The sequence below is a fragment of the Gopherus evgoodei genome, chromosome 2 (assembly GCF_007399415.2).
Source record: "Gopherus evgoodei ecotype Sinaloan lineage chromosome 2, rGopEvg1_v1.p, whole genome shotgun sequence".
Taxonomy (NCBI): domain Eukaryota; kingdom Metazoa; phylum Chordata; order Testudines; family Testudinidae; genus Gopherus; species Gopherus evgoodei.
The window spans coordinates 37,592,542-37,608,227 of NC_044323.1; the positions used below are offsets into that span (position 1 = coordinate 37,592,542).

Below are 15,686 nucleotides of genomic sequence, written 5' to 3' on the forward strand. Positions count from 1 at the left end.
GTTTGATACTGCTATACTTCATTTCTTAAAAAGGCAATAAAACAATGTGTCTGCTCAGTTGCAATCTCTTCTGTTGGTGTCTCCTTGTGGAGAGCACTCAGCAGAGATTACATCTATTATTACAATGAGACCCGCTTTCTGTAGAAACACAACTTCTTTGGGGGGGAGAGAGAGAGAGAGAGAATTATTCCCCATATTAACAGGAGGATCTTCCTATTATCATAGATGATCCTGATAATTTACTGATGTTAAAGGGAAGCTTCTTTAATGCTGGGTGTATCCTCTTTTGTTTGCCTTAAATAAAGAGCTTATAAAAGGACAATGCATTTTGCTAAATTCTGTAAAATTCAGTAAATAAAGGAAAGCTTTAATTCATTTACTTAAGAAGCCAGCTGAAAAATATTTGCTTAAAATCTCAGTATGTCTTTTAACCCACTCACTCTTTTTAAAAGGGAGTTCAGAGAGCGTAAATAAAAACCTTAAATTTGGATTAAAGCATCTCTTTGCTGCACTGTCATCAGTTCACATTGCTCATCTGGGAATACAGGAGAGGACTGAGAACCAGCTGGCTCCAGCAGCCTCCACTGTGCTTTTAATTTTACATAGAGCACTTGGATACTATGGCGATAGTAGCTGCTAAATGCTGATAGATACTATCTCAGTGCAGTGTTTGAGGGAAATTGAAGTCAGATGGTGGGAGTATTGTGTAACATAATTTATCAAATAGGCAAGTTACCAGCTCTTACAATAGTTATTTAGGGCATCTATCCTAATTGTGATGCCATTAGTAGAATGTGGCTGAAAATGTAGTTTGCTAGCCACCAAACTATCAAAGCTGCCATCTACAGGAAAGCCCACAAAGCGAAGGTTATTGTAATGAATACATTCAAAGATCTACAATCCAAGGCCCTTATACAGATGAGGTAGTACAGTATAGGGGTGGAATGTTTTTCAAGAGCACACAGCAAAATAAAAGGCTAAATTTAAAACCTTTACACTTTTGGTGCAACATACCTTTTGATTTGATAATTTCCAATTCTGTTTTAACTATGATAAATGTACTTCAGCTAATTCATATTTCATAGAAAATTTCAAAGAAATCTTCAAATACTTAAGAGGCATATCTTTTCAAGATCTTGCACACAATTACAGTAAAGATTTTTTTTTTAATCCTTAGAAAGAGTATAGAAAAGATTTGGAAGAAGGGATGAAAGGAAAAGGACTGACAGTGTTTGAAGATACTCCGGATTTGATTAGAGTGAAAAATGCAGCCCAGATACTGAATGAGGTATGTTTTGCTAGTGAAGGTTGTTAATGTAGTGGAAAGTTCAGTCTTTACAGTGCACCCTCTAAATGTTCTACGTTTTTGCATAATTTAAATGGAAAAACTGTACGTTTTGAAACTGGTGGAACCTATATTTTGCAGAAAGAATATAGAAAAGATCTGGAAAATGAAATAAAGGGGAAAGGAATGACACTAATTCCAGATATTCCTGACATTCGGAGAGCAAAAAGAGCATCTGAAATTGTTAGCGAGGTCAGTGGATAAAGCATTTTAAAATATAGGGATTTTTCTCAGTTTATTGGTTGCTTCAGTTAGTGAAAACTAACTAGTCTCCGCTCTATTGAAAAGAAAGCTGAATATGCTTTAATGGGCTTTTAAAGAAACATTTGCTGAAGATTTTTTTTTAAATCTTGTGTATTAAACATTTTAGTTTTTGGAACTGGATATTGGTGCATATTGGCGAACATCTTGCAACTTAACATTTATATAAATGATTAAATATATATTTGTGAAAGCTGCTTCCCAAATGTAAAACTGTTGCTGAAGGACCATTGTTGCGTGGACCTTAAGCCTGCAATTTATTCTGTGCTCAGGGATTGGCGCAGGGGTCCGCCTTCACAGAACTTGTTTCAGGATCTGGGCCTCAGTGCCTACAGTGCTGGCCCAAGTTCACATGGCAGTTCCCTAACACCAAATCCTGGGCTTACCACCAGATCATGTAAACTTAAATCCACTTGAAGCCCTGCTTCTGTCGATGACCTTTTTGGAAATGGAACATTTATTGTGACCAGAGTGAGTGTAGGTGCATAGGGCCTGCCCTGCTTACTTCAAGTTAATGAGGATACACATAACACCCAGTACTGTCCTCAATTTTTTAAAAAGGGGAAGCCAGGAAGAAACATCTCCCAGTCCATCCTCAACAGGAGAGGAAAAGCAATCTTAATACTTTTCATAGGTTATCTTGTCCTTTGTGAAAAAAGCGTGGGGTGAGAGGTGGGGTATGTTACCACTAGGCTGATCAATTTCTTCCACTCAAAAAGAGTTCAGGAAGCAAAAGTCTTTTAGCCCAGGCTCTTGGTGCCCTACAATGTAAGAGATGAACTTTTTGAAATCAATATGAGGGTATAGTCAATGTTCATTGAGCCATATAACTTTGGCTAGAAAAGAAAGAAAATTTATTTATTTTTGATCTGATTGTTTTCAGTAGCTGGAAGAACACCAAAATAGAAAGGAGTGCTCAGTATGGAATAGCTAAGAGCATAACTTATTTGCTTTTTTTATCAAACAGTAGAACTAAAACCAATATATGTAGTGTCTCAATATTTTAATTCCATTTGTTTATGAATGAGGGATGTATATTCTTTGGGTGTGATGAAGATGAAATAGTCATTGACATTCATGATTACCAGATATTTATAATGTATAGAACTGAAAAACCAAAGATCATGTATGTAAGTACTGCCATTTGTCTAAAGAGTGTGGTTCAGCAAAGACCTCAGATCAGATTAGTAAATTACAACTCTTTTGCTACAAGAGCTCACTGGAAACACCTTTGTACCTCATTAGATTTCTATCCTAGACCTTTCATAAATAAATTATTTTCTTAAAAGCAGATTATGCTTGTATTGGGAAGACCTTATACATAGCTTGTTATATCACATTCCACAGAGTTTTTAAAAATTCCTTGGAAGATAGTCACTGCTATTTATATGGCCTGATTTTCAGACCATATTTTTGTGGCTGCGGTTTTGAACTTGTGGTGAAATAGCTCCCACAGTTTTGCTCCTACAGTTTGGTTTCCTGGCAGTTCGTTTCAGGTGTAAGGTTATGTCTACAAAAAAGGAGCTCTAGTTTGAAAATCTGGCCCATAAATATGTGGTTATAGTACATCTGATTATTTGAAACTGTATCTTCACAGAAAGAATACAAGAAAGACCTGGAGACTGAAATTAAAGGGAGAGGCATGCAAGTGGGCACAGACACCCCTGAGATACAACGGGCCACAAAAGCTTCTGAAATTGCAAGCCAGGTTAGTACAGTATTTGGTGGAAGCTTTTAATTCAACAGAATATAATAAGCTACCTTTATTAGGAGTTCTGCTTTGTGACAAATCAGCACAGTAATGCATCAAATATGTTAGGTTTCACAAAATTCATGGTCATGAGCGGGGGTGGCTCCAGGCTCCAGCACGCCAAGCACGTGCTTGGGGTAGCAAGCCACAGGGGGCGTTCTGCCAGTCGTCGCTAGGGCATCAGGCAGACTGCCTTCGACAGCATGCCTGCAGAGGGTCTGCTGGTCCCGCGGCTTCGGCGGACCTCCCGCTGATGGGCCGCCGAATCCGTGGGACCAGGGACCTCCCGCAGGCAAGCCGCCGAAGGCAGCCTGCCTGCCATGCTTGGGGCGGCAAAATACCTAGAGCCGCCCCTGGTCATGAGCTGATTAGAGTTTGGTGTGACACATTCCATCTCCTGGGAAAAGGTGAAAGTTGCATTACTTATTAATATCATCAGCATCATGATCAGGAGCTGCACCTGCTACCTTGACTAGTTTTGGGGCCTTAAAATAGAGTGCTGCTTGTCTGGCTGGAACTAGATGATAAATGGATGCAGAGAGAGGGAAAATGCTTAAGGCCCTGCAGCCTTGATCTTGCACAGTCAGAGGAAGGGATTCATATCTACACAAGCCTCCAATCAGGACTGTGAAAATGGAAGAGAGAGACTGAGATAAAAGGCTGCATGAAATTTTAGATAATGGTATTCTTAAAAGGATGTTTTAATCTGGCAACAAGTGGAGTATAGATATACAGTAGGTAGACCCCACAGAGCTAATGCTATTAATATAAAAGCCATTTGGTATTATAAGGATTCTATTCAATGAAGGCACACAGATGAAAGCAGCATCCATATAAAGCTTTGGCTCTTGTACATCTGAGTATTGCCAATCCTATTCTTCACAGAAAGAATACAAGAAAGACCTAGAGACTGAAATTAAAGGGAAGGGGATGCGAGTAGGCACAGATACCCCTGAGATACAACGAGCCAAGAAAGCTTCTAAAATTGCAAGCCAGGTGGGTACAGAATGAAACATGTACATTATATTTAAAGTAAAATACAATAAGACTTTTAAATATATGTAACTTTAGAGCCCTTGTGGGCAAGATAGAGTCTGCTCTGCAGGCCGCTCTGGCCAAAAGAAGGCGCACACAGGAATGCAGCAGGGAAAGAACCTGTTTCAACCCCCCCAGAGTGAACACACACACACCAGAATAGTACAATGAATATAGGAAAGGGAAATATTTATTTAAAGAGGGATGAAAGGAGGAAACAACAGGGGAAAATAAAGGGGAGGCAGTAAAACAGGTTTGCATTCAACTCAAGGCCCCACAGGCCCCGTGGTACCACAGTCTGAAGGGGCAGACACTGAGCAATGTGTCTGCACACAGAGTTCAGGAGCCCTGGGCAAAGTTCCTGTCCAGTGGTGAGTCGTGGGTGCTCCTGGTCATTGTCAGTGCCGGTGAACTTCCCCCAACAACCCCTCTGGTGCCATCTTCTGCTGCTCTCTGCAAAGCCACACAGAGAGACAACCTTCCCGCTTAACTAGCTAACAGCCTCCCTCCTTATTCCCAATGCAAAATCACAAGCCCCAGTACTCACAGCCCCATGCAGCTCTGGTTTGTCCTTCTCAGGTGATTCCTCCCTGTCACAGTGCTCCTCCTGGCTCCTATCTTGGGGTGTCCCCAATTGGCCGCTCTGTCCCTTTCAAGCTTCAGGCAGGTTCTTGGCTCCTTCTCTCCATGAGAACTAGCTTGCTGCAGCCCTTCTGTCTGGAGCTCCAGATGCACACACGTCATTCTTCCCTCTCTCTGCTGCTTCCCATCCTCAAACAGCACTTCCTCCTTCTGGAACAATCAGCACTTCCCCTCTCAGGAAAAAAGTTTAAAGGGGCCATGCTCTCTAAACCCCAATGGGATATCACACACACACACACACACACACACACACACACACACACACACACAAAGTCATGTTGAAAGTTGACTGATCTAACACAGCTTGCAAAAAAATTAGATTGTACAGCTACAGCCCATTGTTTGGAATCCAATGAGTGTGACAAGAATAGATCTGAAGATAGCACACAAATTACAGGTACTGCAGAACCTACACTAAAGGTTAGGAGTTTTGTAGATTTTAGGATTATGAAGTTATGGCTTTTGCAGAAAGAATACAAGAAAGATCTGGAGACTGAAATTAAAGGGAAGGGGATGCAAGTGGGCACAGATACTCCTGAGATACGAAGAGCCAAAAGAGCTTCTGAAATTGCAAGCCAGGTGAGTACAGAATGAAGGTTAATTAAGTGTTTTCATGTCTCATAAGAGTGTGCCCTAGGCACACATTGTGCAGTGCATGCTGCATTACCTCTTATTAATTAGAGGAGTCCATACTAATATTAAATATATTTACATGTCGAAGCCACAGTTTTGGGGCCTGATTTTCATTTACACTAAGGGCTTGTCTACATTTAAAACACTGCAGCTGTACTGCTGTAGTGTTTCAGTGAAGACATTAGCTATGCCAATGGGAGGAGTTCTCCCATCAGCGTAGGTACTCCACCCCTCTGAGAGGTGGTAGCTAGGTCAACAGGAAAATTCTCCCATCCACCTTGAGCTGTCTACACTGGAGGTTAAGTTGGTTTAGCTGCGTTGATTACAGATATGGATTTTTCACACCTCTTAAGCAACATAGTTTAAACCAACCTAATTTTCTAAAGTGGACTAGGCCTAAAGTCCCTTTACACTACTCAGGCAATGTAAAGGGGTCGTTAATTGGGACTAAATTGTTTACAACCACTTTAACGCGCTTTTACATTATCAAAGTGAATACACATTTTGGATGTTCTAGCCGTAAGCAGAGATGACATGCACAATGGTGTTTTTCAGAAAATGTACAAAGATGAAGCAGAGAAGATGCTCTGTAACTACTGTACCATACCAGATACTCCAGAAATTGAGAGGATTAAGAATACTCAGAAAAACATCAGTTCAGTGAGTAGCAGCAGTTCTGCTTTTAGAAGTAAATTTTCACATATGTTCAGTGTGAAATGAGTTCTCTTGTGTCCTGGCATAAAATGGGAATGTTCAAGTAATTGTCCTTCAACGATATGCATAGTTTTGCAATGGCAAACACCATATCCCTATTTCTTTTAGAAAGAACACCTATCTTTTCTAGACTTGACACTAATATTTTGAATAACTAAATCACTGATAAAAAGGACAGGAGTATTTGTGGCACCTTAGACCAAGACTCAATTATTTTTAATCGAAGAATTTTTTTTATCAACTCCTGAAGATGGCTTTATTACAAACTGTGTATAAAAAGGAGCAGAAACCTGGAGTGGCACCATAGTAAGTATAATTTTGTCATATGGTTATGGTCTAAAACTAGAAGAAGCCCTGACTTAAAAATATTAGTTCAATGGTTTTATGTTACATTGGACAAGAGATGGGTTTTTTACTTTATGCTAGATCCAAGTTTTAGTTTACCACTAAATAAAAATCATAATGGCTCAGATTCCTAAAATTTCTCACTTTGTTGCCTATATATTCAGTCCTCTTCACTTTTGTATGTTCATTAGTTCTGCTTTATGTAATACTCACTGTACTTCTAATCTAATAGTGGTTTCCCAAAAGAGAAAATGAATACAAGAAATTTAGTTTATGTAACCCAAGACTGTCCAGTTATTTATGATTCTGGCTGACTCTTTGTAAAGGTCAGGAGGATGTCTGCTGGCTAATGTACTAATTTCCCCCAATCATTAGCTCAGAAAGAGCCAGTTGTCCAGAGGTAAAGGAATTCTATTAAAGCTAGTATTGTAAATTAACCTATGTTTTATTCCAACAAAATTTCAACATGTAAACAATGTTGCTTGAAATTTTTACCACTATCTGACCAGAGAAGTGAAATTCCTGAGTATTGCGCATCATTTTAGCTGCTCATCTACATTTCACTTCACGAACAGGCTTGCTGCTAAATCTTTGTTCAGTTTAGCTATATCAGCCTCAACATTGCAGTATCAGAAGTGGAAGCAGGGGCCTTCAGGGAATGGAGAGAAGAGAGGCCTCTGAGATAGGTTTGGGCAGTGGAGGCTTGTGTAGCATCTTCCTGCCATCACCACTACTCCGAGCGACTGCGGTTGGGAATAGTCTCTTCTCCTTCCAGAGAAGCACTGTACCTACTGCTTTCTAATACTATTTGCTGATGGGGTCAGCTGCCTCAGTTCTTGGCTTGCCATATTTGCTCCTTCCTGCTGTTCGTTGCCTCATGTTTGAACACTGCTGTGCAATGTATTAGGGAGGCATGTTTCACGCTATGGCTCATGTTACAATAACACAGTAATGTGCTAAATTCAAACACGAAAGGTAACAAAGGGCAACCTGAGCTAGGCCCTTCCTGAATCCCATCTCCTGGCCCCACTCTTCCCCAGCAATTGTCAGCAGCTGGACTCCGAGCCATACAATCAATCTGCCACTGCTTGGAGGAGTTTTGGCAAGCCTCAAAGTCCTGGAGCCTCCTAGGAAATTCCAGTAACTCTGTAGGGGCCCGCATGAGCCTGCAACACTGTGGCTTTTTAAAAAAATGCCCCCTTATATTTAGCTAATTATTTAATAAAAGCATATACCTTTATTTCTGAGGTAAAAGTTCTGAACTCTGTCTCTTAACTGCACCCTCTCTCTGTGCAACCAGCCTATAACTGGGAAAATATGTTAATATACAATTGGCTCATTCTCTTTACCTTCTGACCTTTTAGTTTCCTGTACAGCTTAGGTTAATAAAGGTAAGTTATTAAGCAATCTAGTGCTAAATAACTAGGGGTGGTACTAGAGGCAACCACACTAAAGAAAAATTGGGACATTCTTTGATCCTCCTTTTATTTATGTTTCTCATTAGTTTGGCAGTGTCTCACACCTGGACTTTGTTAGGGTTAAAGAGACGGCGTTCCTTCTCTGTCTAAAGAGGACAAAACAAACAGCTAGCTTTGCAGATAGAATCAGTGCTTCTTTTTGTTTGCCAGCTGGAATAGCGCAACTTGCTCCAAGTGATATGTCAGATCATTTACAGTAGGATCTTAACTGCACAGTCATCTGTTTCATAGTAAAATTCATGTTCCAATATGTTTTATAACTCTTGATGGAGGAAGAAACAACATATTTTAGTTTAATGAGTACTGTATGTAAATCTTTTTACCTCATTTTAACAAGTTTATTACTTTTTAACAATTTTAAAGTACTTACTCATGAGCTATCTCTCTTTTCACATGATAAAATTCTACATAGCTGAAGATTTTATTACATTAAAAATCAAATATGTACATGTTTCACCCTCATCTGAAATACCGGGTAATACTGTTCACCTCAGCCCAAAAGGCCAGTGCCAAATTAAGAGTTCAGAGGAGTGAAGCAAGAATGATTTAGTTCATGGATAAACGCTCCTATGAAGATAGATTGAAAAGATTGAGGATTGTTTGCCGTAGAGGGGAGGTGAGTAAGAGGGGACATTATAAAAGTAAACAGAAGGTAGACTGAAAGCTTTTGATCTCCTCGTCTCATAAGACAAGAACAAGGTGACAGCTAATGCTATTGAAAGGTGCTAAATTCAAAATTCTAGCATAAATAAAGGAATGCTTTTCACAAAATGTGTAATTACACTGTGGAACTCATTGCCGTAGAATGTCTTTGAGACCCAGAATTTAGCAATATGGATGACAAGAATATCCAGAGTTGTTATAATTAATACTAAAAAAAAAGGTTTTGAAAGGATATAAAAGCCTCATGCTTTAGAGTTTAAGCCCATGTGCAGGTTCTGGTCTAAAATCTGTTATTATTTAAAGTTAAAATCATTAATACAAAATCTGTAAGAAATTGAGATCAAAAGGATGATGATGATGATGATAGATTACCTGGCTTACTGTGGCTGTTAAAAGGTACAGAAAGATAGCTGACCTTTTACTAATATTAGTGATAATTGAGCTGATTTTTGAAAAATTAAAATATTTGCTTTTCTTGAGTTATAGTCAGACAAGGTTAGAACTTGGAAAATTGCCTAGGTCTTTTTTTTGAGAACTGGTGCTTGCATTCCTAAGTGGCTCATAATTATTTTTTTCTTTTTGTATATGAAGGTATTTTATAAGAAGGAAGTAGGCTCTGGTACACCAGTCAAAGAGACTCCTGAGATTGAACGAGTAAAGAAAAATCAGCAGAATATTAGTTCAGTAAGTGTTAGCAACATTAATTATCCTTCCCCAGAGCAAAGTATGGTCAATTTTTTTTTCATTTTGTTCATTATAAATATTACCTTTTCCTATCCTTCACCTTATTCAGATGCTACTCCATCAGATTTCCAAGCGTTATTGCACTACATTAACATGGTATTGGGGCTACACGACTCCAAAGTAATGTTTAATTTGGATGTGTCATCATTAATAGGAAATAGATCTTTTTAAAATTAAATATATAATGACAGGATTTCATCTTTCAAAAAACAAGCAAACACCTTAACCATTTTTGCTATTGCTGATTTAGAATAAATTCCAGCTACAACCTGCAACTTAGAAAAATATCTTATTAAGAAAACTTGTTCCTCTTAAAAGTTGCTGCAAAGCTCATATGCTTTAGCCGGTTGTTTGCTATACTGTGCCAGAAGAGGCTTTGGGAGAAAACCGAGGATTTGTGGTTACTATTGAAGACAAGTTATACAGGTGGAGCTGATGAGATTGTTTAGCTATGGCTGCTTGAGAATCTTAGGCATGCCAACCACCATTTGAAAGACAACTATCAAAATGGCAGCTTCTTAGAAGCAAGATATACTTTTCAGTTAAAAGTTAAAAAATGTGGTAATTTGGAGAAAGATTTGAGGTCAGTTATCACAAAATAAGAAAAGGCACCTCTATCGTACATGTGTCTGTGCATTTTTGCACACTGACTGCTGGGATCATTCTTAAAATGTGGTCAATTACATGACATCTCTCGCAACTGAACACTTTTTTTTTTAATAAAAAGCAAAATGCCGCAAGTAATAGAGACATTGCAGGAGTGTGGTATTTTTATCTGCTTCTCATAGGAAACAGAATATTTTTTAACATCTATTGTACTAGAATTTCAGTCTTTACTGATTACAGGGTCAGCTGTTTACTGTGTCCCCTCCCCACTGTGGCCAGAGGTCACTCTGCAGCACTCCACTTCTGTTTCCCCTCTTGGTTCCTATGACACCTCCCAGGGGTACCCTTGCTGTCATCTGCCCCTAGCATGAGGAAGCCTTGTCTGTGGCTGCAGGGGGTCAGCTCTCCAATTCCACCAGCCATGGACAACACAAGCAGTCCCCTTTAGGCCTGACAAGCCCAGCTGTCTCTCTGCAGATAGTGGTAGGCACACTCCAGCATCTGCCTGGAGTGTCCAGCCCCATATCCACTGGACATTCATGATATTCACAGATCTGCAGCCCTCAAAGAAGCAGTAAACGTGAGCTTGCTAGCTTCACCTCAGATCACTGCTCTGCTTAACACATAGCACTTAGATCTGTGTATAGTGAAAACAAGCAAAAGTTTGTTTAACAAAGAGAAGAGATTCAAACGATAGCAAGTAGAAATGTTGGAAACAAATGGTTACATATAAAATCAAATCTTAATATGTGTTCTAGAACCGAGACTTCTATAACTAGGTACTTTCATGTGATATTGAACAAAGTTCACCCCAAAGTCCTTCCAGAGTTTTTCAGCCAGGCCTGGCCATGATCCTTTTTTCCTGAGACAAAACATACTGCCAGTTTGTCCCCTAGGTAAAGTGCACTGTATATCTCTTTGTAACCCCTGGTGTGTCAAAACAGTCCTTTCATCTTTATTAATAAACTGGACATTCTCCTGCTGTGTGTTACTTCCTATAGATTTCGCAATCTCCTGTTGATTTTGCAGTCTTGATTAGCTGGTGGCTCAGTACGCAAATCGACTTACATCGTGAGACGCACGGTACACAGTGAACAGTCAGAGAGATAAGCATCTAATATACCCTGCCTAAACAGAACCTGTCTGAGGCATGTCACCTCCTGGTGACCTCCCTTTAACTTCAAGGCTTTAAGAACTTAATTTTCAGTATAGATACACGAGTTCTTAAATGTTATCTGTATCTACATTTTACAAGGATTACAATAACCGTTGGTTTAGGAGTAGCAGCCATGTTAGTCCGTATCCGCAAAAAGAACAAGATTACTTGTGGCACCTTAGAGACTAACAAATTTATTTCAGCCTGAGCTTTCGTGAGCTACAGGTCACTTCTGCAGATGCACAGAATGGAACACACAGACAGGAGATATTTATGCATACAGAGAACATGGCTATTGGCTGTCGGGAAAGACCTTACCTGACACCATACGGTGAATTATTGTGCATACACTTGACCCACGGCATCCCAGTAAAACTCTTGTGTCCCACTGTGCCCTCTGCTAGTTGGCAAAAAGAGGTTCCTGAGTCACAGTTCCTCAGTAACTCAAAAATACAACCCAAAATTATTTTAAACACTTCCCTTCTGGGGGTGCAATTTATTCAACCCTCAGGGTACATGCTGGCCTTCAAAGCCCCACTTCAGTTTTTCTCTCTCTTATTCCTGAAGCTTGTTCCAAATTTGGCAGTCATTCACAGGCTTTTCCTGGCTGGAGTTCAGCGTTCTGGCTCTGACCTCTCAACTTCCCTGCTGTCATGGTCATCTCTGCAAGAGCCTTTCTCACTCCCTGCAGTTTCCTTAGCTTCTCCCCTTCACTGCAGCTTCCGCCTGCCCTTTATACGGGGAATCTGCTGTCTTCCATCAGGTCCCATCCAGCCATTAATGCTGCAAAGGTGGGCTGGAGTAATTCCTTCAGTAATCAGGGTTGGCTGTCCCCAAGCATCCATCCCATCACCCTGTTATACTGATACAGTATGCAACCCCAAATACTACATTACATAGAAATGTGAGCACAGGTAGGCAATTTTCATTTATTTTTGGAAAATGTGTATTTTCCTTTGACTTTTTTTCTTCTTCATCACTTCTCATTTAGCTTTGATTCAAGTAGTTAAGATTCTGATGCAGGCCATATCCTAACCAGCTAAGGCAGACTATGGGAGTCGTCTCCCAGTGCTCTCAGGTAGAAATCTTATTGAAGTTATGTGCTGATTCTCTGTAGGGGATTTTACCACTTCCACCACCCTCAAGATGAAGCACCCCACGGAAAGCAGCCTTTAAATTAGCCAATGCCATGGGATGACTCTTCCACACTGCACTAGGCCAAACAGCCCAGGGCTGCCACATGAGCCCTGTGCTGGGTTCAGTAAAACCTGACACCTCCCGCCCTCCAATGTGGTCCAGGAATTAGAATGATTACTGTTTAGAAAAAAATAAAACATGATTACTCTTAAAAAATTTGGAGTTCCAATCTGTAGTATTGCTATGTAAGGCCTAACTGTACATTAGACATAGGAGAAGGATTACAAAATGTTTGTTATGCTTTTCTAGGTCTCCTTTAAGTTGGTAACTTTTTTAAAAATATCTATTGTTCAGATAAAATACAAAGAAGAAGTGAAGCATGCCACAGCAATTTCGGATCCCCCAGAAATAAGGAGAGTTAAGGAAAACCAGAAGAATATTAGCAATGTGCGACCCTTATTCATTACTTTCATTATACTGTATTTTCTCTGTTTTATTGAATGTCTTGGTTCTAAATGAATAAATCCATGATGTTTGCATTAATTCTGCTTTGTCAAAAAGACTATTTAACAATTTAACTATATAATCTTCCTTCAGTGTTGAGCTTTGATTAACATTAATGGGAATTATCTACTCGTATCAAAATAACATTATACACTTGATGTGTAAATTTGAGAAATTGTAAAAGGATCAGCATTAAGTACCATGTGGATAGACGTATGTGTTCATTAATGAATGATAGTTTCTAGTAAATTGCTTTACATTATTCTTTAAGCTCTATTAACAGAGCACAATACTTTTGTTACTTGGGGCTCTCTGTATAATTTCTAATACCCTTTTTACCAGGTTCAGTACAAAGAGCAGCCTTGTAAAGCTACGCCTGTGACTGTCACCCCTGAGATGGAAAGAGTCAAGAAGAATCAAGAAATTGTCAGCTTGGGAAGTTGCTTTAATTTTTCATTTAATTTTATTTTTATCCTTAAATAATCATCTGATCTATAGATTTCTTACAAAACAAGTCTCCCCAAAGATGTTTATTTTCCTTAGTTGAGCATATATTCAAAAAGAAATATATATATTAATGGAAACTTCCAGAATAACAGTTGCCAAAGGATCTATTAACAAGGCCATTGCATGGTTCAGGAAATGAAACTTGATACAGGCTTCTGGGTTAAACCAATACCCACAATTTTATTAAATAAAATATTAGAAGCAAAACTACTCCCCCTCTTTCAGGTCACAAATCTGACTAATGCAGTCCTCCAGATGTTTCTCTGGCCATAAATGGCTACAATTAAGTGTGGACTTTAATTAATCCCTCTTTTGTCCCTCTTCTTCTCCCCCCAAAAACTGCCCCAAACTGGTATCCAATGACAAAAAAGCCCACCTCAAAATCCTACTGCTGGGCAGAAAGATGTGTAAGAGGGCAGGGCATTTAGTTATCTTACTTCACCATCCTTGCATTCCTGAAGCACTATCTTCATCCTTTCTGATCTATCTTCAAAGACACACTGGCTACCCTGCTTAGCTGGACTCCCAAAGGGTGTGTGAGGTAACAGGGCTGCTTGTGCAGTGGGATCTTCCCACCTAGAGATTTTGAGGGTTGGAGCCAGCTAAATCAAAGGTGACTGCAGCAAAGGCAATGAGGAAATGTGAGTGTGTTTGGCTCCAATTTTCCTCCATTTATACCACCAGCCAAAGTGTCTATCCTCACCATCTAGAAGTTAGCTGATTTCATAGATTCATAGATTTTAAGACCAGAAGGAACTATTATGATCCTCTGGTCTGATCTCCTGCATAACACAAGCCACAGAACCTTACACAGCATTTTCTGCATCAAACCCATAACTTCTCTTTGATCCAGGGCATATCTTTTAGTCAGGCAACCAGTCTTCAGGTAAAGAATTCAAGTGACGGAAAATCCACCACATCCATATATAAGTTGTTGTAATGATTAGTAGCTCTCACTGTTAAAAATCTGTGCCTTATTTCTAGTCTAAATGTATTTAGCTTCATCTTCCAACCATTAGATCTTCTTATACTTTTTTCTACCAGATTAAAGAGCTGTCTGGTATCAGAAATATCTTCCCTGTATGTAGGTACTTGTAGCCTATGATCAAGTCGCTTCTAACCTTTTCTTGGATAAATTAAATAGATTTATCTACTTTAGTCTTTCGCTATTATATGTGATTTCCAGACCTCTAATCATTCTTGTAGCACTTTTCTGAACCCTTTTCAGGTTTTCAACATCCTTTTTGAAGTGTGATCACCAGACATAGTATTCCAGTTATGGTTTTACTATTGCTGTATAGAGAAGTAAACTGCCTCCCTAATCCAATTGGATTTTCTCCTACTTATGTATCTAAGGATCAATGCCACTTCATAATGGCATTGCACTACGAGCTCATGTTCAGCTGGCTATCTACCATGACCTTCACGTCATTTTTAGAATACACCTTTACCCCGATATAACACGACCCGATATAACACAAATTCGGATATAACGCGGTAAAGCAGTGCTCTGGGGGGGAGGGGCTGCGCACTCCGGCGGATCAGAGCAAGTTCGATATAATGCGGTTTCACCTATAATGTGGTAAGATTTTTTGGCTCACGAGGACAGCATTATATCAGGGTAGAGGTATACCTGCTTTCCAATTTACAGCTCCCCCCATCTTGAACACTCTTTGTTCCTAGAGTAATAACCGTGTATTTGTTTGTGTTAAAATGAACATTGTTCAAATGAGATCTTACCAAATGATCCAGGTCAGTCTGTAAAACTGGCCTGTCCACATTGTTGTTCACCATTCCACCATTTTTTGTGTAATCTGCAAATTTTACCAGTAATGATTTTATATTTTCTTCCAGATCATTGGTGGTAAAAGTATTGATCAGCTTTGGGCCAAGAACAGGTCCACTCAGGGCTGTAGTAGAAACACCCCCATTGGATGCTGACTCTCCATTTACAATTATTTTTTGCGATTTCTCCGTTAATCAATTTTTAATTCATTTAGTATAGGCTACATTGATTTTGTATAGTGCTAATATTTTTTATCAGAATATCATCCAGGACTAAGTCACATACCTTACAGAAGTCTAAGTATATTATATCAACACAGTTACCTTTATCAACTAAATTTGTGATCTTATAAAAAATAATAAGTTTGTTTGGCAAGACCT

The 15,686-nt window shown here is 39.3% G+C and overlaps 1 protein-coding gene across 8 annotated transcripts in view; it reads left to right on the plus strand.

The window, feature by feature from the left end:
- The window catches only part of NEBL (nebulette), a 439,204-nt gene that overhangs the window by 375,886 nt on the left and 47,632 nt on the right, over positions 1–15,686 (plus strand). For 3 of the 8 annotated variants that reach the window (XM_030550405.1, XM_030550407.1, XM_030550406.1), the window contains 9 exons: positions 1,178–1,288; positions 1,427–1,537; positions 3,204–3,314; positions 4,242–4,352; positions 5,502–5,612; positions 6,222–6,326; positions 9,458–9,550; positions 12,864–12,956; positions 13,356–13,448. The exons of 2 other annotated variants lie outside the window; for them this stretch is intronic. In XM_030550405.1, coding sequence (XP_030406265.1) covers positions 1,178–1,288; positions 1,427–1,537; positions 3,204–3,314; positions 4,242–4,352; positions 5,502–5,612; positions 6,222–6,326; positions 9,458–9,550; positions 12,864–12,956; positions 13,356–13,448 — 939 coding nt within the window. The remainder of the gene's footprint in view (positions 1–1,177; positions 1,289–1,426; positions 1,538–3,203; positions 3,315–4,241; positions 4,353–5,501; positions 5,613–6,221; positions 6,327–9,457; positions 9,551–12,863; positions 12,957–13,355; positions 13,449–15,686) is intronic. 3 more of the 8 variants (XM_030550408.1, XM_030550409.1, XM_030550410.1) reach the window with 3 other exon arrangements.